General features: G+C 41.7%; 1 protein-coding gene across 3 annotated transcripts in view; it reads left to right on the top strand.

Annotated features, from left to right (window-relative positions):
• LOC133536914 (potassium/sodium hyperpolarization-activated cyclic nucleotide-gated channel 4-like) overlaps window positions 1–25,160 on the top strand; it is a 308,924-nt gene extending 283,764 nt beyond the window's left edge. For all 3 annotated transcript variants that reach the window (XM_061877619.1, XM_061877628.1, XM_061877638.1), the window contains exons 7-8: window positions 1,547–1,711; window positions 16,149–25,160. In XM_061877619.1, the coding sequence (XP_061733603.1) occupies window positions 1,547–1,711; window positions 16,149–18,625 (2,642 nt within the window). In that variant the 3' untranslated portion in view covers window positions 18,626–25,160. The remainder of the gene's footprint in view (window positions 1–1,546; window positions 1,712–16,148) is intronic.
• The last annotated feature ends 452 nt before the right edge of the window (window positions 25,161–25,612 follow it).

Raw genomic sequence — 25,612 nt, 5'->3', positions numbered from 1 at the left:
ATTAAAATACTTCCTATAGTTACGGTAATTTAAAAACAGCAATGCACATCCTAATGGCGGCTACAGTTTTGATGTTAAAGGTCCAAAAAAAGTATGTAGAATGTGGTGTTGTCCCCATACCAATATTTTGGTACCGTAACCAAAATTATTTCTATACTTTTTGGTACCATTCTAAATAAATATAAATAGGACCACAAAAAATTGCATTATTGACTTTATTTTAACAAAAAATCTTACCGTACATTAAACATATCTTTATTATTGCAAGTTTGTATTTTATTGGTAAGTAAGCAAACAAAGGCTCCTAATTTAGCATATTGTGTCATCTTCCAATCTATTATTTTGTCAAAATTATCAAGGACAAGTGGCAAGGAATGAATTATTAATCTACTTCTTTATTTACTCTTAATATCTGCTTACTTTCTCTTTTAACATGTTCTGTCTACACTTCTGTTAAAATGTAATAATAATTTTGTGGAGGGGGGCGCGGTCCGAGCAGAGTCAGAATGAGCGCCCCAGGAGGTAGTACCGGAGGACGTCGACCGCCCCATTCTGTATATCAGCCGGAAGCTCTCCGATCGGGAGGAAAGGTACAGCACCATGGAGAGGGAGTGCCTCGCCATCCGGTGGGCGGTCGGTGCCCACTGGTACTATCTCCTGGGGAGCTCATTCAGCCTCTGCTCGGACCACGCCCCGCTCCACACATGTATTATTCTGTTGTTTAGTACTTTACATTGGTTTTGGATGATACCAAAAATTTGGGTATCAATTTGATGCCAAGTAGTTACAGGATCATACATTGGTCATATTCAAAGTCCTCATGTGTCCAGGGACATATCTCCTGAGTTTATAAACATCCATCCATCCATTTTCTACCGCTTATTCCCTTTCGGGGTCGCGGGGGGGCGCTGGCGCCTATCTCAGCTACAATCGGGCGGAAGGCGGGGTACACCCTGGACAAGTCGCCACCTCATCGCAGGGCCAACACAGATAGACAGACAACATTCACACTCACATTTATAAACATAATATATATTTTTTTTAAAACCAAAGAAGATTTGTGATGCCAAAAAATATAGACGTAATAATAGTAATATCGACAAGATACACTACTGTACTTGGTGGTGGGCGGACCGGTACTTTTCAGAGGCGGTATTGTACCGAATATGATTCATTAGTGTCGCAGTAATATACTAATACCAGTATACCATACAACCCTAGTAGAACGTCCGGCGGGCCGGATTTGAAAACCTTAATTTTTAATCGTATTTTGCCCAGGTCTTGTAAACAAAAAAGTCATAGTCTATTGCTGCTAAATCTGTATATGCGTGTGGTCGAGTAGATCGATTAACCTGCTCTGCATTTTTACATGTGAGAGATTTGGTGTGATTATGGATTACCTGCTTAACCCCTTGATCATTCTAGGTCCTCTGTGCAGGAATTGACTTTAGCCCCAAATTTTAAAAAATGTCACTTGTTGACTAGAAGGTAAGCATTCTACTAACCTTATGTTTTTTTTTGTTTTGTTTTTGTCCTGTTAATACAGAGATCTGTTTACTGACTCGAGGCAGAAGGACAGCAAGCGTCCGGGCGGAAACGTACTGTCGCCTGTACTCGCTGTCGGTGGACAACTTCAATGAGGTGCTGGAGGAGTATCCCATGATGAGACGGGCCTTTGAGACAGTTGCTCTGGACAGACTGGACAGGATTGGTAAGTATTCATTGTTCATCACTCACCATTGATCAAGTGGAACGGTTCGGTTTTGTTGCAATTACACCTGGAAATGTCGATGGATGCATCATTTAAGAACAGTTTGACATCATCGCAATGTGACCGACATTTTTGTGAAGACAACAAATCTACCCACAGTTACATGGTTGGATATTTTGGGGACCACATTTACAGCAAAAGCCATGTGCAGTACCATCCCAAACAGAACCGAACCACATTCTTATTTATGGGAACACGACTAACATTTGTATATTTCATTACAGAAATGCTCGATTTTGGCAAGTTGAGTTTAGGATAGTGTATGTTTCTTATAGATTACTCGATAAACAAAATACCACAATATACAGTGGGGCAAAAAAGTATTTATTCAGCGACCGATTGTGCAAGTTCTCCCACTTAAAATGATGACAGAGGTCTATAATTTTCATTATAGGTACACTTCAACTGTGAGAGACAGAATGTGAAAAAAAAATCCAGGTATTCACATTGTAAGAAAATGTATTTGTAAATTATGGTGGAAAATAAGTATTTGGTCAACCATTTAAAGCTCTCACTGATGGAAGGAGGTTTTGGCTCAAAATCTCACGATACATGACCCCATTCATTCTTTCCTTAACACGGATCAATCGTCCTGTCCCCTTTGCAGAAAACCAGCCCCAAAGCATGATGTTTCCACCCCCATGCTTCACAGTAGGTATGGTGTTCTTGGGTTGCAACTCAGTATTCTTCTTCCTCCAAACACGACGAGTTGAGTTTATACCAAAAAGTTCTATTTTGGTTTCATCTGACCACATGACTGTAGCAAGTCTCGTACCTGCGTCTTCTGGATCAGTGACTTCCGCACACTTCACTCAGCGGTTTTACAATTTTTAATATTTCCACACAATCAATTAGGCTTTGCAGCCCCTCTTGCAATTCTCTTTTCGAGTCTTTCTTGGATCTGGCTTTTCAGCACGCTCCCCTCCGTGTCGTCCGTCCTCCTCCATCATGGTCTCCCGCGCTGCTAATAAAGGAACAGGTGATTAGATAACTCGTTCCAGCTGAGATTATCCACTCACCTGTCAGCTGCTTCATGACCGATTTCTGCACACACCCCGTCCGTAGGGAACGCGCGGACCACGCCCCCTGTCACAATGACATTCTCCCAATCCTCTGCTGTATCATCCATGTATCCATTTTGGTATAAACTCAACTCGTCGTGTTTTTGGAGGAAGAAGAATACTGAGTTGCATCCCAAGAACACCATACCTACTGTAAAGTATGGGGGTGGAAACATCATGCTTTGGGGCTGTTTTTCTGCTAAAGGGACAGGACGATTGATCCGTGTTAAGGAAAGAATAAATGGGTCCATGTATCGTGAGATTTTGAGCCAAAACCTCCTTCCATCAGTGAGAGTTTTGAATGGTTGACAAAATACTTATTTTCAACCATAATTGACAAATTATTTGAAATTCCTACAATGTGAATTCCTGGATTTTTTTTTTTCAAATTCTGTCTCTCACATTTGAAGTGTACCTATGATGAAAATTACAGACCTCTGCCATCATTTTAAGTGGGAGAACTTGCACAATCGGTGGCGGACTAAATACTTTTTTGCTCACTGTATTTGATTGTGATGATTCCAGAGCGCGGCCACCACTGCTGCTCACTGCTCCCCTCACCTCCCAGGTGTTGGAACAAGGGAATGGGGCAAATGCTGAGGGTAATTTCACCACAACTTGTGTGTGTGACTATCAGTGGTACTTTAACTTTAACTATACCTTTATTTTAAGTTAAAAAAAACATGAGTTCTACAAACGTTTGTAAATAAGTAATAGTAAATCGAATTAGAAAAGCCGTTGTAGAGCGCAGACTTCCACCAGGGCCCACCCCCTACCTCCCAATAGGAAAAAAGCCCTGAATCCGGATGTTGATCTGGAAATTGACATTTGCCTTGAGTTTAATCAAAATGTGCCCTTAACTTTTTGAGCTATCAACAGCAGAGTCAAATAAACAGAGCGAACCTTTTGTCAGTCATCGACTCTGTCTGTCTCTGTGGGTGGAGGCGGGGCTGCATGCATACACACTCAGAAGTGTAATTTAAATGCAAGGTAGCGTAGTAGAAGTGATTGCGATCAGGCTTTAAATATAATAAATTGTTCATTATCTTTTTTGGGATATTTGCTGGAAGTTTCATCAAAATCTGCCTTTAAAGTTGTGAGTTATGTTGCTAACTAATTAACATACAGGCAATCGCATCACCCAATACAGATCTATTGCTCTAGGTACATAGCGGTAGTAAAATATTTGTGTGTTTCTATTGCTTTGTACAGTAAATACAGATGTCTTCTAATATATACAGTACGCAATATTCCTTATGCTATTCATAAGGTAATTTAAACATACTGTATACACAGTAGTGGACATGGTTAATAGTCATCATTTTAGGAATGACAAATGTGTGTATTTAGAATGTACAAAAATAATAAATGTTATGTAGTAGGCGTCTGATATTAGCAAAAAAAAAACACAAGTATCAAAGATAACTGCTTGCATCTAATTACCATGAATTGATTAACCTGGACCACGACTTAAACAAGTCGAAAAACTTATTCGGGTGTTACCATTTAGTGGTCAATTGTCTGGAATATGTACTGCACTTTGCAATCTACTAATAAAAGTCTCAATCAATCAATCTAAAATCTCTGTTGTAAGCATACAAGCATACAAACAGTCCTGCAGCGCACTTACTTGCGCAAAGCCAGATAACATCTAAATGTCCTTGTTTAAGCACGCAAGGTTGATCTTTTTTTATATTTTAGTGAAGGCATTTACAAAAAGTAAACATGGTAGGCTTGAGGCCACAACCTCCCTTTAATTCAAGGGTCTCAAACTAAATTTACCTGGGGCCACTGAACGCAAAAACTGGGTAAGGCTGGGCCGCAAAAAAAGATTTCTTAAAAAAATCCAACATGCACTTTTTAATGAATTTACCTTCTTTGAATGGCTTTCCCGCCCTAGCAACATACTTGCCAACTCTCGCGATCTTTCCGGACACACCCGAATATTGGTGCCCCTCCCGACAATCTCCCGGGGCAATCATTCTCCCGTTTTTCACTTGGACAACAATACTAAGGGGGTGCCGTGATGGCACTACCTTTAGCGTCCTCTACAACCTGCCGTCTCGTCCGCTTTTCCACCATACAAACAGTGTGCCGGTCCAGTCACATATTGTATGAGGCTTCTGCAGACCCAAGGAAGTGACTGCAAGACATACTTGGTCAACAGCCATACAGGTCACACTGAGGGTGGCCGTATAAGCAACTTTAACACTGTTACAAATATGAGCCACACTGTGAGCCCTCACCAAACAAAGTTGACAAACACATTTTGGGAGAACATCCACACCGTGACACAACATAAACACAACAGAACAAATACCCAGAATCCAATGCAGCTACAATAGGAGGTGGGGGTGTATATTGTAACCCGGAAGAGTTATGGCTGCATGGGATTCGGGGTATTTGTTCCGTTGTGTTTATGTTGTGTTACGGTACAGATTTTCTCTCTAAATGTGTTTGTCATTTTTGTTTCGTGTGGGTTCACAGTGTGGCGCATATTTGTAACAGTGTTAAACTTGTTTATACGGCCACCCTTAGTGTGACCTGTATGGCTGTTGATCAACTATGTTTTGCAGTCGCATACTGTGTATACAGAATCTAAATACAACTTGTTGTTGTGCTGGCACGCTGCTTGCACAGTTGTAGAAGACGTTAAAGGCTCTGCCTACACGGTACCCCCCTTAATATTGTTGTTTGGGTGAAATTCGGTAAAATGATTACCCCTGGAGGGGCACTGAAAATTGGGAGTCTCCCGGAAAAATCGAGGGTATACAAGTATGACCCTGTAAAGCGCCATTCATATAAAACTTGTGGGCCGCACAAACATTAAATTTTCACATCAAAATGTGGGCCGCAAAATAACATCTCGCGGGCTGCGTGTTTGAGACCCCTGCTTTAATTGAACATTATTTTCGTCTACAATACAATACGTCATTTGTCAATACAATGAAGTTTCAAATAAATGTAGTTACTTACGCATACGAAGTCTCCAAGGCAGAAGCGTGTTAGAAAGTATCAAGTATCAAAGGTGTCTGCACCATTTAACGTGCGGCGTCACGACCTTCATGTATTGAATTATGCAATGAATAGACTAATATGAGCCGCTAAAAAACTAAATGAACACTTAACTGTACTTCAAAATCACAATTCTGTCATATGTTTTTCATTCATACCTTTTTTTTAATTTTACTTGATCAAGCCTTTTCTAACATTCCACACTACAATATAATAAAGGTATGTACTTGATATTGGATCGTATTAATATCTGTTATGGTCCAAACCCAAGGCTCCAATGTCGGTACGGTATCGGAAGTGAAACACTCTACTGCTGCTACTATGTGGCATTGGAATTACGTATGACATATACAAAAGTATTTTAAAACAATGATGAAAAATGTGGAATATCAGAATCTAATGCAAAATATTCATCCAAAGAATACTGCTGGATTTGGATTTTTGTCATGTTTCATTAATAATAATAATAATAATAATAATGGAATAGATTTATATTGCGCTTTTCTATTATCAGATACTCAAAGCACTCACAGAGAAGTGGGAACCCATCATTCATTCACACCTGGTGGTGGTAAGCTACATCTGTAGCCACAGCTGCCCTGGGGTAGACTGACGGAGGCGTGGCTGCCACTTTGCGCCCACGGCCCCTCCGACCACCAGCTGTCATTCATTCATCATTCATTCACCAGTGTGAGTGGCACCGGGGGAAAGGGTGAAGTGTCCTGCCCAAGGACACAACGGCAGCGATTTGGATGTCAATAAGCGGGGAGGGAACCTACAACCCTCAGGTTTCTGGCACGGCTGCTCTACCCACTACACCATGCCGCCCCATTATTTAGTTGTATGTACAAACCCTGTTTCCATATGAGTTGGGAAATTGTGTTAGATGTAAATATAAACGGAATACAATGATTTGCAAATCATTTTCAACCCATATTCAATTGAATATGCTACAAAGACAACATATTTGATGTTCAAACTGATAAACTTTTTATTTTTGCAAATAATCATTAACTTTAAAATTTGAATGCAGCAACACGTGACAAAAATTTTGGGAAAGGTGGCAATAAATACTGATAAAGTGGAGGAATGCTCATCAAACACTTATTTGGAACATCCCACAGGTGTGCAGGCTAATTGGGAACAGGTGGGTGCCATGACTGGGTATAAGCTTCCCAAAAAATGCTCAGTCTTTCAGAAGAAAGGAAGGGGCGAGGTACACCCCTTTGTCCACAACTGCGTGAGGAAATAGTCAAACAGTTTAAAAACAACGTTTCTCAAAGTGCAGTTGCAACAAATTTAGGGATTTCAACATATGCGGTCCATAATATCATCAAAAGGTTCAGAGAATCTGGAGAAAATCACTCCACGTAAGCGGCATGGCCGGAAACCAACATTGAATGGCCGTGACCTTCGATCCCTTAGACGGCACTGTATCAAAAACCAACATCAATCTCTAAAGGATATCACCACATGGACTCAGGAACACTTCAGAAAACCACTGTCATTAAATGCAGTTCGCCGCTACATCTGTTAGTGCAAGTTAAAGCTCTACTATGCAAAGCGAAGACCATTTATCAACAACATCCAGAAACGCCGCTGGCTTCTCTGGGCCCGAGATCATCAAAGATAGACTGATGCAAAGCGGAAAAGTGTTCTGTGGTCTAACGAGTCCAGATTTCAAATTGTTTTTGGAAATATTCGACATTGTGTCATCCGGACCAAAGGGGAAGTGAACCGTCCAGACTGTTATATATCAAAAGCCAGCATTTGTGATGGTATGGGGATGCATTAGTGCCCAAGGCATGGGTAAATTACACATGCTGAAAGGTACATACCTGTTTTGGAGCAACATATGCTGCCATCTTTTTCATGGATGCCCCTGCTTATTTCAGCAAGACAATGCCAAGCCACATTCAGCATGTGTTACAACAGCGTGGCTTCGTAGAAAAAGAGTGCGGGTACTTTCCTGGCCCGCCTGCAGTCCAGACCTGTCTCCCATCGAAAATGTGTGGCGCATTATGAAGCGTAAAATACAGTTTGTACGACAGCGGAGACCCCAGACTGTTGAACGACTGAAGTTCTACATAAAACAATAATGGGAAAGAATTCCACTTTCAAAGCTTCAACAATTAGTTTCCTCAGTTCCCAAACGTTTATTGAGTGTTGTTTAAAAGAAAAGGTGATGTAACACAGCGGTGAACATGCCCTTTCCCAACTACTTTGGCACGTGTTTCAGCCATGAAATTCTAAGTTCGAGTAGAATAGAAAGTACCGTATTTCCTTGAATTGCTGCAGGACATATAGTATGCGCCTGCCTTGAAATACTGCCGGGTCAAACTCGCTTCCCAAAATAATTAGCGCATGCTTAGTATTACCGCCTGGTCAAACTCGCGACGTCACGAGTGACACGTCCCCTGTCATCATTTTCAAAATCGAGGAGGCTGATTTCATTACCGGTAATTTGAAATCGCATAAAGGGAAGACGATTAAGAGCTATTCAGTAGGATTTAAGGCCCAAGCTTACATCACACTCAAATTTTTACTGCATACCTTTGGCAAGTGCCGGAGTGAGAAGAGGTTTTAAAATAATTAGCGCATGCTTACTTTTACCGCATGCCTTTGGTAAGCGCAGGAGTGAGAAGAGGTTTTAAATTAATTAGCGCCCCGGCGGCAATTCAAGGAAATACGTTACTTTATTGATCCCTGGGGTAAATTCAGCAAAAAAAGTTAATTATTATTTGCAAAAAAAAAACAAAGTTTATGAGTTTGAACATCAAATATCTTGTCTTTGTAGTGCATTCAACTGAATATGGGTTGAAAAGGATTTGCAAATCATTGTATTCCGTTTATATTTACATCTAACACAATATCCCAACTCATATGGAAACAGGGTTTGTATCTTTTTGCTTTTGTGGAGTAATACTGAACATGGTATCACATCATTTAGTATCAGGGTGTAGAATAGCTCAAGGAAATGTTTGTTTACACCAGGAGCGTCACTAGACCTAATACTGTACTGGGGCACACCTGGGGCACAAATAATTCATGTGAGCGTGCAAAGCGCGCAAGCAAAAACATTTTTAGCACTTATTTATCATAAAAAATACATAAATAATGCTTTAAACTATGAAATCATATCAGATTATGTTGTATGGATCTTTGATTAACCACCTGAAATTAACTAATGCATTTGACCTACTTGTGCACTTTTTTACTCCAGACTTCTAAACTGCTACTGGTAAAAGCAAAAAGGAAGAGCAATGAATCTTTTAGAAATATTTATTGCAGTAATCATCTGCAAATTTAACATCTACAAAAGTAAAACAAAAAATAAAGCACCCCTACATCTCTGGGTTATTTTATATTATTTAATTTCCATTTTTGGCAATGTGGCTAATCCTATTTCAGATACACAAAACTATAAAATATACACAAAACAATAAAGCCCCAGTAGTAAAATAAATGAACAACTGTTGTGTGTCTGTTCAGGGAATCATTTTCTGAGAAGTAAACTGTAACGTCTCGTTTTCATTTTTGCAAAGTGGTCAATCACTCTGGACGGACATGGAAATATTACAGTAACTGTTATACAGTTGACCAGTGGTTCCCAACTGGTGGGTCGTGACATAAAAGTGGATTGTGTGTCATTTTCAGTGAGTCGCAGTCAGATGTGTGCATGAAAAAAAAAAAGATTAGGGAGAAAAAAATCAAATTGTGGCAACAAAACCAGATATTTTTAGCCATTTTTCTAGTGACTATTAGTGAGTATTTTAGCAAAAGGCAAACCGACTAACAAGTTGGAGGAGGACTCAGGACAGACATGGAAATATATTTTTTAAAAATCTAAATGGGGCAACAAAACCCGATATTTTCAGCCATCTTTCTGAAAACAAATACAGAAATGTTACAATTTTTTCTGGAAACAAAACCAGATGCTTTAGTTGTAGCCATTTTTCTGGTGACAAAACAAGATTATTTTAGTCAAGGTCACACCGATTAACAAGACAAGTCTACTGTGCTATTTTTCTGTGAAATAAACTTGAATGATTTAAAAATTTGGCTCACGACTTGATGATATGGAAAAATGTTTTTCTTCCTGAAGATAAACCATTTGAGAAGCACTCAACTCACACATGCTTACTCCAAATCATCATTGATGCAGAACCAGCAGACAATAACCAACATTATGTTTCATATTGATTGTAAATTCCCCCGACAGCTCGTACAGCAAATGAATGTTTGTCTTGATACAAGGAATAACGTTAGCTAACTTAGCATCAATTTAAGACAATGATGTTGCCTAGCTAGCTAGGACTTCACTTACATCTCTCATTCCTCGCTTCTTCTCTGCTGCGGACGAATAACTTTCTTAAATCCATCTAGGAGTTACAGTTTGAGTCAAATCAAAATCAAAATCTTGTAATTAACAAATTGTTGTTGGCCAACGTCACCTACCTCACGCAGTGATTCGAATCCCCTCTCTCTCTCTCTCTCTCTCTCTCTCTCTCTCTCTCTCTCTGACTCTCTCTCTCTCTCTCTCTCTCTCTCTCTCTCAACCAAAGTCTCGATCCACACGTGAATAAATTACCATATTAAGTAGCCATGTGCCCACTGTTACGTGGAGTGAATACAGTAGCAATCAATTACCATACTAAGTAGTATGTGCGCTGTTGTCTATGTTATGTAAACTTAAAACTAAGAAGCGTTTTTTTTTACTGGGGCACTGCAGATCAACAGTGGGGCACGTGCCCCAGTGAAATATGTCTGGCGACGCCCCTGGTTTACACTGGCCTTGGTCTAATAATACATTTAATTAGCCCCTCCTTGATGATTTCTTCACCCTTTTACCTGCTTTCCTTGAATCCAATTCTGTGTGTGTATGCAACGTGCTCCGTGACACCGGGTTCGAGTTCTCAGACGACGGTTGAGGGTCGTCGAATCGTTTTTTTGATACTCAGTCAACGCTGTTAAAAGAGGCAGACCGCGCTGTGGTTGTGAATTCCCTGTTTGATCTCCGATGGAGACAATTGATATTCTCTCCGTGTCCATCACTCTTCCCAAACCCAGCCTGTGCAAATAAAATATTCACAATGAAAGGCACGTCTGTATCATCACTCAGGCATCGCTCGTATGGTCTGTTTTATCCTTTGCTATGTTTAGCATGGAAGATAGAGACATTGCTTCGGGGAGACTCTTTGTAGCAAATGGCTGCTTTGAAAAAATATGGTGGGCTGATAGTGATCTTTCTGAGGGATGGTCTCCTGTGTACGGCCTTTTCTGCCGAGCTTGATGTTCTCCTCCAGCCTTCTCCCATAATAAAGTCACTGGCGTACTTTAGCCCTAATCCACAAATTAATTACTCTGTTGATGGACTTTGCACAATCTGATTAGAGGTTTGCGAGCGATTAGCGGTCAGGTGGATCAAGGGTCATCCGCGGAGGAGCGCCGCCGCCACCAGTCATAACAAGGAATGGAGAGATTGATCTGCGCCTAATTGCGTTTGGAATATCTTTGGGTTCCGGAGCCTCGAATTGAAAATGGCAGGCCGGTGAATTGACCTTGTCACCGCTCATTCCACCGTTCAACAATGACTAATGGAGTTTGAGCCTAGAGATCTGCACGTTTCTGCAGGAGGTGGTGGAGTGAGCAGTAAGTGTACACGTCAAAGTGACGTAACCTGTCTCTTTGACCTTGCGCCCACTTGACAAACTCGGTGTAACTTAGGGATAGGATAGGTCTTTATTGTCATTGCACGAGTACAACGAAACTTTGTTTTCAGCACAAACCTGTTCGAGATTAAACAAACAAACGGTGTACAGGGTTACAGAACAAGAACGCTGATGGGTCGCCATAAGGCGCCCCGTGAAAGATGGGAAAAAGGTAAACGCTTGGGAAGGATGAGTAAAAAAATACAATCTAGACTGAGCTCCTAAGGGGGCCCAGTCTGGAGTAGGAAAAAACCTCCATAGCAAAGCACATATACTTATTACAACATACATCTCGAGATATCTAGCAACAGAGGGAAGGGATTTCGGGGTCATGGGGGTAGGCCGCAGCTCTCAGGCGCTGACCATCCATTCATCACTCCTATGGGATTTGCGTCGAGGGCGTTGGGTTGGGGGGGAATGGGGTGTGTATGTGTGGCGTATATTTTTGTGGATGTGTGTGTGTGTAAGCCCGTCGTGTGTCTCTGTTCCACGGCCTTGATATATAACAGTCGTTAGTCCAAAGTCAACAACAACAGGTGTGTGTTCATGAGAGACAAAAAGGGAGTTTGTTGTGTCTTCACCTCACCGTCCTTCGGGAGAGTCTGGAAGCCAGGGAAACAATCCAAGTTAGAATGTTTTGTATGCGGGTGAAAATAAAATTTGCTTTTCACTCTAAATTGTCTATGACTGGTCCTCAAAAACTGCGGGGTAGACAGTCCGATGTAATCCACAGTTCTTCCCGTATCCTCCAATCATTTGTGGCAGCTTTGAGGTACTTTGAAGACTGCCAGAAACTTCCAATTTGTCGACAAACCAAAGCAACGCTTACTTCAATCAGCAGATGTCCTGTTGTCATAATTCCGAATAGGTGGATATCTTCACGTCCTCGACACGATTCCGTTGTGTGTCCAGCAACAACCGATTCGTCACAACAGCAGGTTCCCCCAAACCCAAGATCTTGTCAATTTTGTTGAGGCCTTAACTTCTAAGGCTCGGAATAATTTTTAAAGACAATGTGACAGTAAAGTTAGTCCACATTTTGATTTTTGGTGCTAAAGATAATATATAAAAAACATGAATAAACAGGGGCAGCACGGTAGAACAGGGGTTAGTGCACATGTCTCAGAATACGAAGGTCCTGAATAGTCCTGAGTTCAAGTCCCGGGCTCGGGATCTTTCTGTGTGGGGTGTGCATGTCTCCCCATGAGTGCGTGGGTTCCCTCCACTGCCAAAAACGTGCACCTGGGGATAGGTTGATTGGCAACACTAAATTGGCCCTGGTGTGTGAATGTGAGTGTGAATGTTGTCTATCTGTGTTGGCCCTGTGATGAGGTGGCGACTTGTCCAGGGTGTACTCCGCCTTCCGCCTGAATGCAGCTGAGATAGCCCCCAGCGACCCCAAAAGGGACAAGCGGTAGGAAATGGATGGATGGATGAATAATCATTGTCCCTAGTTTCTTTAAGCATGTTTGTGTTGTGTGTCAATTAGATTAATATAATGTTCAGAAAATTAGCAAGTAAAATAAAAATAAATAATAATTAATTGAATTATTTGAAATGTAAAATATAGTTCAAAAGACTTGTATTTTTTTATGAAATATTATTTGGGTGGCGTATTTTTATCCATCCATCCATCTTCTTCCGCTCATCCGAGGTCGGGTCGCGGTCGCAGCAGCCTAAGAAGGGAAACCCAGACTTCCCTCTCCCCAGCCACTTCGTCTAGCTCTTCGGGGGGATCCCGAGGCGTTCCCAGGCCAGCCGGGAGACATAATCTTCCCAACGTGTCCTGGGTCTTCCCCGTGGCCTCCTACCGGTTGGACGTGCCCTAAACACCCCCCTGGGGAGGCGTTCGGGTGGCATCCTGACCAGATGCCCGAGCCACCTCATCTGGCTCCTCTTGATGTGGAGGAGCAGCGGCTTTACTTTGAGCTCCTCTCGGATGACAGAGTTTCTTACCCTATATCTAAGGGAGAGTCGCGCCACCTGGCGGAGGAAACTCATTTCGGCTTCTTGTACCCGTGATCTTATCCTGTCGGTCATGACCCAAAGTTCATGACCATAGGTGAGGATGGGAACGTAGATCGACCGGTAAATTGAGAGCTTTGCCTTCCGGCTCAGCTCCTTCTTCACCACAACGGATCGGTACAACGTCCGCATTACTGAAGACGCCGCACAAATCCGCCTGTCGAATTTTCCACTTACTGGGAACGGCGTAGCGAAGTTGGGGGTGTGGCCGTGCCAGCAACCTGAGGGTTCCTGGTTCAATCCCCACCTTCTACCAACCTTGTCACATCCGTCACCCTTGCTCCTGATGGGTTGTGGTTAGGGCCTTGCATGGCAGCTCCCACCATCAGTGTATGAATGTGTGTGCCAATGGGTGTATTTGGAAATAGTGTCAAAGGGGCCAAAGTACCTTGAAGGTAGAAAAGCGCCATACAAGTATAACCCATTTACCATTTACTTTAAAAAAAGTAATTATAGTTACTTGGCCATCCATCCATCCATTGTCTACCGCTTGTCCCTTTTGAGGTCGCGGGGGGTGCTTTCGGGCGGAAGGCGGTGTACACCCTGGACAAGTCGCCATCTCATCGCATGGCCAACATGGATAGACAGACACATTCACACTCACATTCACAAACTAGGGCTAATTTAGTGCATGTGTTTGGAAGTGGGGGGAAGCCGGAGTACCCGGAGGGAACCCACGCAGTCACGGGGAGAACATGCCCAGGATTGTGTTTAAGACCTACGTTTTGTGAAGCACATGCACTAACCCCTGTTCCACCGTTCTGCCTGTTACTTTGCCAAAAAAGTAAATTAATTACTCGGTGAAGAAATTATTGTGTTACTTTGTAAACATTTAAAAAATAAAAAATAAAATATCTGGTGTATGCAGTTGAGATGTTTCATGAGACCGGAGTGTGTGTATGTGCCTTTAAAGGGCCAAATGACATGTGATATCAGCGCCCAGACAGAGGAGCATTAGCTCATCTGTGTTTCTTGGCTTAGACTCGTTGTTTTCTACGGCTGTTACGGCAGCTCTGTTGAATCTTTTCACTGGATTATGTTAGCGCTAGTTAATAAAGAGATTGAATGTGCTTCGATAGCTGTAGTCTCTTTGTCCACAAATGGTAGGATTGCAAGGTCGTCACTTCAATCACTGATTTGTCTATTATTCCTTCAAAGTATTAGTGTGTATGTGTGGGTGTACTTACTGTACATGTTGTGTAATGTTTGCTGTGTGATGTTGTCTCCTTCTATTTGATATCAAGTGGTGGTGGTTGTGGCTTTCATTAGTAAAAATATAGTTCCTGCATTAGACTTGCTGTGCTTCTATTGTTGTCATGTTGACATACAATCACATCAAAAGTAGCGTGCAACGTTACACCAAACGTCTTGTTTATGGTGTTGTAACAAAATGTAAAAAGTATTTAAGTAGATTACTTGTTACGAGTAAAAGTAACAGTGTTTGTAACCCTATTGCAATATAATGCTGTCATTCAGAACTCTGCTGTTACTACACTTCAACCAATAAAATATTTGACCCCTCCCCCCACTTTGTTTCCATGCTGTGTTTTAAGTAAAAGGCAATTGAATAAATACATATATCATTAAATAAATAATTTGGTAATTAATAAATCACTAATGAAATAAGCAAACTAGTCAAGAAATAAATGAATGTGTTCGATACAGTTATTCCGTGTTTTATTGCACAGTGTAATGAGCCTTATTTTGGCTTACACTTTATAACAAATTTTCATGCAACCTAGCGTTCATGAAATTAAATGACTGAATTAATTAACAGAAATATTTGGGGCGGTCTAACTCGGTTGGTAGAGTTGCCGTGCCAGCAACTTGAGGGTTCCAGGTTCGATTCCGGCTTCTGCCAACGTAGTCACTGCCGTTGTGTCCTTGGGCAAGACACTTTACCCACCTGCTCCCAGTGCCACCCACATTGGTTTGAAAATGTAACTTAGATATTGGGTTTCACAATGTAAAGTGTTTTGAGTCACTAGAGAAAAGCGCTATATAAATAGAATTCACTTTACTTCACTTAATGGTAATAATAAATGTTATCGTCAGAAAGATCCGTTCAAGGAAATAATCCATGGATTTATTTAAGACACATTGTAAATAAATATATAATATAAATTATGTGAATCTTGGCCAATCAAAATCTCTTTATCATATACATTCCAGTGTAAAATTTTGTTTATATTGTGTCCCCTGTTGCTATGGAAACCCAAAGTCAGAGCTACTGAGACATACACCGCCTACACCTTGAGGCTGTACGCTTTCAGAGCGTGTGTCTGGGTATTCTCTTTTTCTCTTTTGTCTTCCCTACTCACTCCTGTATTTTTATATTTACATCTCTTTCTATTGCAACCATTTGACTTCGTATTCCTTTTTACATTTCTCCCTCCCTTGCCGTTTCTGTGCTCGCTTCCACAAACGAAAGTTGCTGTTGAATAAGGCTGTCACTCGAGTACACCAAAAATGTCAGCTGAGTCCTATCGGCTGACAAGATATGCTCGTTCTTATTTTATCCCCTTTCTTTCTCCCTCCTCACTGTCTGTTTGTGTGTTTTCACAGGCAAGAAAAACTCCATCCTGCAGCATAAGGTGCAGCATGACCTCAGCTCTGGCGTCCTCAACTACCAAGAGAATGAGATCATCCAGCAGATTGTGCAGCATGACAGGGACATGGCCCACTGTGCCCACCTCTTGCAAAATGCCCCTCCGCAGACGCCTCCATCTCCTACCCCTGTCATCTGGGCCCCGCTGATCCAGGCACCTCTCCAGGCAGCAGCCGCCACCACCTCAGTGGCCATCGCCCTAACACATCATCCCCATCTGCCGTCAACTCTTTTCAGGCCCCCGGTTTCTGTTCTAGGGTCCTTAAAGGACCCTCCCAGTCGGCAAAAGAAGTTCCACACATTTGGTCCTTCATCACCAGCTCCTGGTTCTGCTGGAGATTCCCCTGCCAGCACACCTTCAAAAATACGCTCTGGGGTGGACATGTCATTGCTTTCCTCTTTTCAGGCTCAGCATGTGGCATCAGGTTCAGTGACAGCTAGCTCCAACCAACAGGGTGAAGATAGTGGAAGCCAGTGTGGACAGAATGATACAAGGTCAGGATTTAGTGCGAGTGGGACCTCAGCATTTTCTCGCAGACTGTATTCATCTTCTGGTTCACCCTCATCAAGTATGGCCCAGCTACACTCACAACCACAGCATCAGCAGCCTTTTCGCTCAACTACCCCACCTTTGTCAAATCTCTTCCACCAGGGATCAACAGGTGGAAGCACAGGGTCAGGAATAAGTGGGAGCGCAGTTGGAGCCTGTGCCAGTGCATCAGACTGGCCTTCAGGTGGAGCAGTAGGGGGTTCTATGGAAGGGGATGGTGGAGGGGACAATGCATGGGCTGCCGATGTCTTTACAACTGCAGCAAAAGAAGCAAGTTCACTGAGAAACTTTAGATTGAGTTCAGCTCCCATTGGATCAGCAGGGGTTATCTCGGGGGAATCAGTAGTAGGGGTATCTGAAGGTTCAGTCGGTGGGGCTTGTAGTAGATCAGCACTAGTGGCATCAGGTAGTGTTACCTGTGCATCATTAGCATATTCCTCCAGGAGATCTTTGAAAGGAGTCTCTCGTGGATCAACGGGAAGGGCTTCTGGAGAATTACTTGGAGGGATGACCACTGGTGGTTCGTTAGGCAGGTTTTCGTTTGAAGGGACTGCAGGAGAATTAAGTGTGTCAACGACAACTATGGGATCTGTAGGAAGGGCTTCTGTTGGGCCAGTAGGGGAGACCTCTGGAGATTTACTAGTCTCAACAGCTGCTACTGCATCACTAGGTAGGACTTCTTTAAGGTCAGTTGCCACGACTTCTGGAGAATTACTCGTACCAGTGACTACCGGTGGAACATTGGGGTGGGCCTCTGATGGATCAGAAGGAATGGTTTCTGAAGGATTAACAGGCGGATCCACGATGGGACCCCTAATCGGCCTTTCTAGTGACTCTGTAATAGTAAACCCTGGAGGATCTCTAGGAAGGGCTTTCAGTGGATCTGCATCGAGGTACATTTGTTCGAGTGTGCAAGGGGAAGGAACGATTGGATCACATAAAAGCAAATCAACAGATGGGTCTGTAGGGGGGTGTGTAACAAGTGGCCCTTCAGGAGGTATCTCTGGTGCAGTTGTAGAAGGACTTATTTCTTCAACACATAGTCAGAGTCCTATATCGACTGGCTCTACTAGCCCCATGCCGGGACAGCTTCTTCACAGTCAGCCACCTCCCAAACCTCCTCAAGTGACCCCCTTCCAACAATTTGCAGGAGGGGGCAGGACTACAAGTGGCTTAAATCTCTTCCACTCCCCTCCACAAGGATCCCCATCCCCAAGCAGAGGACATAATAGTCAACAGCCTGCTGATGGTTCCCTATCATCCCTTGGTCATATTGGCCTGGTGGGCCCTCAGTCAGGATTCCTTACTCACCAGATGTCCTTGGAGAGGTCTGCGTTGGCTTCCTTGGCCCAGTACGGTTCAGCAAATGCCTCTCCATGCCTTACTCCAGTTGCTCCCAGCCCGACTTTTCAAAGCCCAGTTATGAGCAGGACTTTCCACTACAGTGACCCCGCCAGTGCCCCAGGATCCGAAAGTCCTATGCTCATGCCTCAATCCTCTCTTCCATCATATCCTCCGGTCCAGACGCAGACCACAGGAAGAGATTCTCAGCCAGGTCGCTTTTCAGAGGATCTAAAGCTGCTATCCAGCTCGCACCCATTGCTTCCCCAGGAGGTGGCCCAGGCCTTAGGCCAACAAACTCCCTGCTCCTCCATGGAAGCAGGTTATTACCCCTCACCTTTCTCCTCACCAACTCTAAAACCCAAACCTTGTACCTCAGTTCCGGGGCATATGACACCTCCAATCCAGCTTTCTCCAGGGCACTCGCATCAAACTTGCTCTCCCGGAGCCTCCCCTTCCTCATCGCTTCGAAGGGGCTCCTCTGCCTACTCATCGGATCTAGAAACTCAAACTGTCCGCTCGAAGCTTCCGTCCAATTTGTGAGGATTGATCACACCCTCCTGTGCTCCTCCAAACTGAAACGCATCCTATGTCACGTGTGACATTTTCCCTTTTCTTTTATCAGATGTCACTGTGTTCCATTTTCATTTGACCTTCTATTTGCTGTGATTTCAAAGACACTTTACCAGGTAACACTGTTTTATGCTCTGTCCTATCATTATTTATACATCATGTATATAGATAGAGATATATTTAAGTGAAAAGTTTAATCAAGGAGGGTGTGAAAAAGATCAATATTTTACATGGATATACAGTTTCTTTACGCTCCGAAGATGTTTGCAAGGGACACTTTAGTTGACTGTATACAAATACTCATTTTGTCTGCAGGAACCTATGCACTAACACCTGCGTTTAAAGCTTCTTATGTGTCTCAAACAAAAGTTATCTACAGTTTTGCTAAAACGATACCGTATCATACAGGATCGCATATTGTTGATTCCTAAATGTAGAGACTGTGCTTATTTATCATATGTGTAAACCTTTCAAAAACCTGACGACAAAAAAGATTTTAGGAAACCAAAAAAGACTTGTAGTGAGGTAATGTTTCACCTCCTCGTTTCCCTTCCGTAACCCTTGTTTTATATCACTTTATTGTAATAATAATAATAATCATCATGTTTTTTGAAGCAGGGCGAGAAAGGATGCTAACGGGCTACCCTCGATCTCGAGATAGCTGCATATGAGCGGCGGTGACCGTGTCCCGAACACTTTTGTCTTCCAAACCCATGCCGCTGATGTGTGTAGAAGGCGTGTGTTGTTGTTCTTCCTGAATGTGTGCAACTGTTCATGTAGCGAGTGTACGCGACTCAATGGAACAGTCGGATGCAAGGCAGGACTTTTAAGCCGGACCGAAACTGAACATTTGCCTTTTATTTATAGGACTTCCATGAACCACAGCTTGTCTGTGCAGAGCAGGAGTGGCGAATATTTTGTCCTATCAGGGGCCATCTTTTTTTATTTTTATAAAATCCTCCAAGGGTCATTTATGATGCGACTGTAGGTTAATTTTAAGTCTTGAGGCTTTTTTCTAGCATTGCATAATATCGACAATTTATTGCCCACGAGCCATACGGTCCTTACTCGTTGTAAATTATCCAGGTATTTCCCAAAAATTTAATCAAAGACAACTGGACCCCAAAAACATCCAATTGCTTTTAACCTACCGTTTGTGTAGTTTATTAACCACATTTTGTGTGTTGCAACATGTAGCGCTTGGACCGTTCCAAGTCCAAACATACAGTTTTTACATACTTTACACAAGCTTCAAACCCCTCAGAATGGACATATAACTTGACGTTTTAATTTGTGCATAATTATCTTCTTGTATGGCTGCTATACCGTCAACATAGGCTCGTCTCCTCACCGTAGACTCGCGTTGAGTTTAAGATCTTGAATGTATGTACATTTGTGGTCGCTAAAACTCAAGTACTGTATTACTGAGTGGGACTCTTCCGGAACTTCAAATGGTCATTTGGTTTCAATATCTTGAGTATATGTTTTTTTTACTGGCAAAAAGTTACTGGACACCCTGCAATTTTAAAGTAGCCTCTTTCCCAGTGATGATGTATTGCAATACTGTCAGTCTAAGTGAAAGCTGGCGTACAAAAGTAGCTATATTGGTTTAGAGCTGTGGTGCCCATCAGTTCGATTGAGAGCTACCAGTCGATCCTGGAGCTTGTGTCAGTCGATTCCCAGGCTTTAAAAAAAATTAGAGCTCAGAATTACCAATCATCAGTCTTCACTATGTCGTTATTTTTGTCACTTGATTGACGCAAATGGCACCCGGGGATTTTGTGAAATGACGCTGGCTGCTGCCAAGTCATTATGAAAAAATTAAACAACCTACGATAACGAGATAAATAACTCTTTCGCTTAACACCTGCGGCCAAAAGTCTAAAGACCGACCCCACCGTTCCTGTCTTCACAATAAAAGGGCTTCTCCATCATGCCTGCGCCAACAAAATAAGGGGTTTCCGAAAACAAGCACATACAAGCTAGTGAGCTGTCGAATTACCCTCCAATATATTTCTTGTAAAACGTATAAAAACGAGTATGTAAGTTGGACAAATAAGAAGCTCAAAAAAAACAACCATATCATCTGGTATTGCAATGACAGGAGGATTTATTTTCTCCTCCACTGGGGATCCTGTCTGATTTAAATTAATGCAAGTCATCAGAATAAGGTACTGCAATACATCAACTTATAACAAGGGAATTTCTATGCATTTATTATGTTTTTAAATACAGGACAGGCCAAAGGTTTAGACACACCTTCTCCTTTCAATGCGTTTTCTTTATTTTCATGACTATTTACATTGTAGATTGTCACTGAAGGCATCAAAACTATGACACCTGTGTAGTGAAAACTATTTCAGGTGACTACTTTTTGAAGCTCATCGAGAGAATGCCAAGAGTGTGCAAAACAGTAATCAGAGTAAAGGGTGGCTATTTTGAAGAAACTAAAATATGAATCATGTTTTCGGTTATTTCACCTTTTTTTTTTTTGCTAAGTACATAACTCCACATGTGTTCATTCATAGTTCCGATGCCTTCAGCGACAGTCTACAATGTAAATAGTCATGGAAATAAAGAAAACGCATTGAATGAGAAGGTGTGTCCAAACGTTAGGTCACCTCGAATTGGTCATTTGATAAATAGCTCTGCGTAGGAGAGAATGAAAATGGTTTTGGGACTATTTTTGACAGAAAATCATTGAAAGGGCATAAACACAGACTTTATAATCTACCGAGCTGGATAGAGATGAGTATGTTCTCAACACTTATTTTTTTAGCTTTTTGATTGGCTACTTTTCGTGCCATGTCACAATTCATGATGCCATGACTGGGGTGGCGATGGCACTCCCAATAGACATAATATTTACTATTGTCCCACAAAACCCATTTTGAAGCCAATCAATTGGACAAATTCACTCTTAACACACCTCAGACCACAGGACAATCGTGTAAGGCAATCATATGTGAAATAAGATAATCGGACGTTTACCGTCTTGGGTCGGAAGGCATGCAGTCGGAACAAAACTGCGGGATTGTCTGTGTGTGCACCTTGCTTTGTCTTGTATGAAAACTAAATACATGTGGGGATGTATCCTAGCCGTGAACCTAGTTGGTTGGTAGCTCATCACTAAGACACACACACACATCCAGGTTCCACTTCCACAGCTGAGTCCCCCCTTACTCAGTCACAGCAGCCTAATTTAACAAGACATGTCTGTAATCCCTTGACCCTCACAGAGGTGCGTGGTGACCATCTCCACTCATTACACTTCCCAGAAGTCCCCGTAATGAGGATGAAAAAGCAAACACGAAGGACAAACTCACAATTACGGACAAGATTAGTTTTTTGGGTTTTTTTTTCTCCAAATACCCTTAAGATTTGATTCTAATTCAACAAGTCGGGACATTGTTTTAATACGGCAAAAAGGTAGCATTGAACGGGCCCATGCAAGTCATGGTTGACTTTAACGTTGTGAAGTGGCAAGCATCCGTAGTTTGAAGGGAATCGGAAAGTGAAATCTATTCAATTTAGTCACTAGTAAAACAAATGATTGCATACATTTTCTACCATGAATTGATTAACGTGGACCCCGACTTAAACAAGTTGAAAAACGTATTCGGGTCTTACCATTTAGTGGTCAATTGTACAGAATATGTACTGCACTGTGCAATCTACTAATAAAAGTATCAATCAATCAATCAATCAATCAATCAATCAAAAAACCTACCATAGGCAATTTGGGGACGATCTGACCTTTTGACAACCTGACTCCTGCTAGATCCTTGCTGACCTCCACACAAGAATCTGGGCTCGAGGGCCTCGCACACTACTTCAAGATAGCAAAAAATAACGAACCAATCACGATCACCGGGCGGGATTTCATTGATGTGAAGTAGCACCGATGGGACTGTTTGATTCAAACAACAATGGCGGCACGCAACGAGGAGTCGTGTGCTGACATTGATTCTGCTATTGCAACCGTTTTGCGACCTCGATCGTCTACTGACATTGCTGCGTTGTTTCAGTAAAAGTTGTCAGACTTTTCGCTCTGTCGTTATCTAATATGTCTGCTGTTCCGTTTTGGATTTCCCAGCGTCGCTTTCATCAGCGTCATGGGTTGATTTCGATGTGAGTGGTTGAAGTAGCACGTCATTCAAGATAACGGACAAGTGGTTTAACCAATCACATACAATATTTTTTTTTTTTTACAAGACACCGCCTTCTGAAATACATCTCCTATTGAGAACTCCCAGATCCTTGTGTGGAGCTCAGCGAACTACAAGAATCTGGCAAGAGTCAGGTTAACCTTTTGCAAGGGATTTGTAGCAATTTGATGCTAATGCGATTTGTAACTCATGTTTGGGAAAACTCATGTATGAAAATCGAGACATTTAATTCTCGCCATGGATGGAAGTTTCATTTATGGCGCCCCTTTTCGGTTGTGGTCAGAATGCTGCGGCTCAATTGTATCCTCAGTCCGGCCTATGAACATTTTCTTGTTGGCGGACATTTTTTTTAACCAATCTTGCTCACATTTTATATGCTTGTCAGTTCCCTCAAGGTGTGTAGTAAATTCCGCAGTTATTTATCTTAATACCCTGACGTTACAGTGAGTGTTTTCTGTAGCACATTTAGCTGTGCGAGAATTTTTAAGTCATCATGTAGCATGCAGTGGAACCTAATTGGCTTTTGAACAAGGATCGTAATAAAAAGGTTTGTATATTGAAGCAAATGTTTCCATCTGAAAACATGTAAACACCAGTAATGGGTTTCAGCCTCAACACAATCCCATATTATAGTAAAACTTTCAACAATTCGAACATAATTAAACGCGCTATACAGTACTGCATATGAAATAAACATAACAAGGTGGTGATTGATCAACTTTTCATTCAATTACAAAGTCAAAACAACAACAATTAGCTGAACTGTCGTCGTTTGAGAACACGAACACACACTGTCACTAGCCCTGTGGTGCACTCGCAATTAAAAATCACAAAACTCCTTAACTTTAACAGCCAGGTCACTTCAACGATATGGAAAATAAAATAAATCCACTTAACCTTGTATTCAATATTCTTGATTCACAGCGTAAGGTAGGGGGAGGAGCGAAGAGGCAGTGTCGACAACGCTGGGGTTACTTATTCAATGTTTCAAACCACACATCGCTTGTCCATTGCTTTCTTGGGACTTATATTGATCTCACATAAACTACAAAAAGGCTTTAAAAAGAAAAATAATCACAAATTTGCCCAGTAGCTAATGACAGCACTTCTGTGGATGAAATGTAAGTACACTGAGATGGTGTAGGTCTGTGGCTTGTAAAACAAAAAGTTTGTGCAATGAGGGAGTCATAAATCGAAGTTCCACTTTTGTTCAAAAAATAAATAGCACGAGCATAAGCAACATGTTTTGTAAAATGTTTGCACTTCTTTGCGCATCTGTTACACTGTGTGATGCCCTCATTTTTTTCACATGATTAACCTGATATGAGCAACGATACGAAGTGAAATCCCCTACATTGTCACTTTGAAAAACTTATTCCGTTTTCTTTCTTCACTGCCAACAACATTCTAACAATGTGTCGGGGGTTTTCAAAGTGTGGGGCAGTGATCTTCCCCTGTGAGAATATGAAAATCGAATGGGCCTTCCCTACTTCTTGAAAATATATTTTCTGGAGCATTTTACGACTGAGTTGTCACTCTTTACTCAATCCGTATGAGCTAGGGATGTAATTTAACATTTCATGTCACAGTTATTATTAATATTGTGGTATTGTTAGATGTGCTCAAAAAGTACATATACCACACACTGAAACCTTATAAAGCTTTCAAATATTATTTTTTAATTTTTCCATACATTCCAGTCGATTTATTTGAAAATGACAGTAAATAAAACAGGCACACAACATCATACTTGCCAACCCTCCCGAATTTTCCGGGACACTCCCGAATTTCAGTGCCTCTCCCGAAAATCTCCCGAGAAAACTATTCTCCCGAATTTCTCCCAATTTCCTGCCGGACCTGAGTGAGGACAGCCTGTCGTCACGTCCACTTTTCCTCCATACAAACAGCGTGCCGGCCCAGTCACGTTATAACATCTACGGCTTTTGGAGAGTGCACAACTGCACACACAACAAGAAGGAGACTATTATATATGTCTCCGTTATTCATTGGTTTATCTATAACCCATAAAGTAGGCAGGCACGGAGATATTTCTCAGCGTGTATTTATTCCAGCCGGCACGTTAATTCACTGACACACATCATGCATTGCTTCAAAATTACGACAAGTAATAATGTCCAAAAAAAGATAGTGACAGAGAATAAAATGAGGATGGACAATTCAACCCTAAACTCACTCCTTTTCTGCAAATTTAATGTCACAGATGCTGCCCATACCTATCCTCCTTCAAAGGCTTTGCTACTGGCTGCAAAGCATTGCACTTTCAAATACAACAATAAGTAGAGAAGAATGTTGTGTGTGTAAATGTGTAAATAAATGAACACTGAAATTCAAGCATATATATATATATATATATATATATATATATATATATATGAACTTTTGTGTAATGTGTAAATAAATGAACACTGAAATTCAAGCATATATATATATATATATATATATATATATATATATATATATATACTTGAATTTCAGTGTTCATTTATTTACACATTTTCACCCCCCCAATTTCCGGAATTCAGAGGTCTCAAGATTGGCAAGTATGCAACTTACTTTCTTGGCAGAACAAACATTAAGTATTGTTCGAGCATTTCTAGAGCCATGTTATTAATATTTGAGTGTTTAAATATGTTTATTTTCCCTTTTTTTTTTAAGGTTATAGTGTTTTTTAATGATAAAGGAAAAACAATTCATGTGACGTCACGCAAATTCACTTCCTGTAGTAAAGACAATGTTGTTATTCCTCCTAGTATGGAACGCTCAGTCT

This window comes from Nerophis ophidion, linkage group LG02, assembly GCF_033978795.1.
Source record: "Nerophis ophidion isolate RoL-2023_Sa linkage group LG02, RoL_Noph_v1.0, whole genome shotgun sequence".
In the NCBI taxonomy this organism is placed as follows: Eukaryota; Metazoa; Chordata; class Actinopteri; order Syngnathiformes; family Syngnathidae; genus Nerophis; species Nerophis ophidion.
The sequence above is the reverse complement of the archived record's forward strand: the minus strand, read 5'-3'. Positions and strand labels throughout refer to the sequence as shown.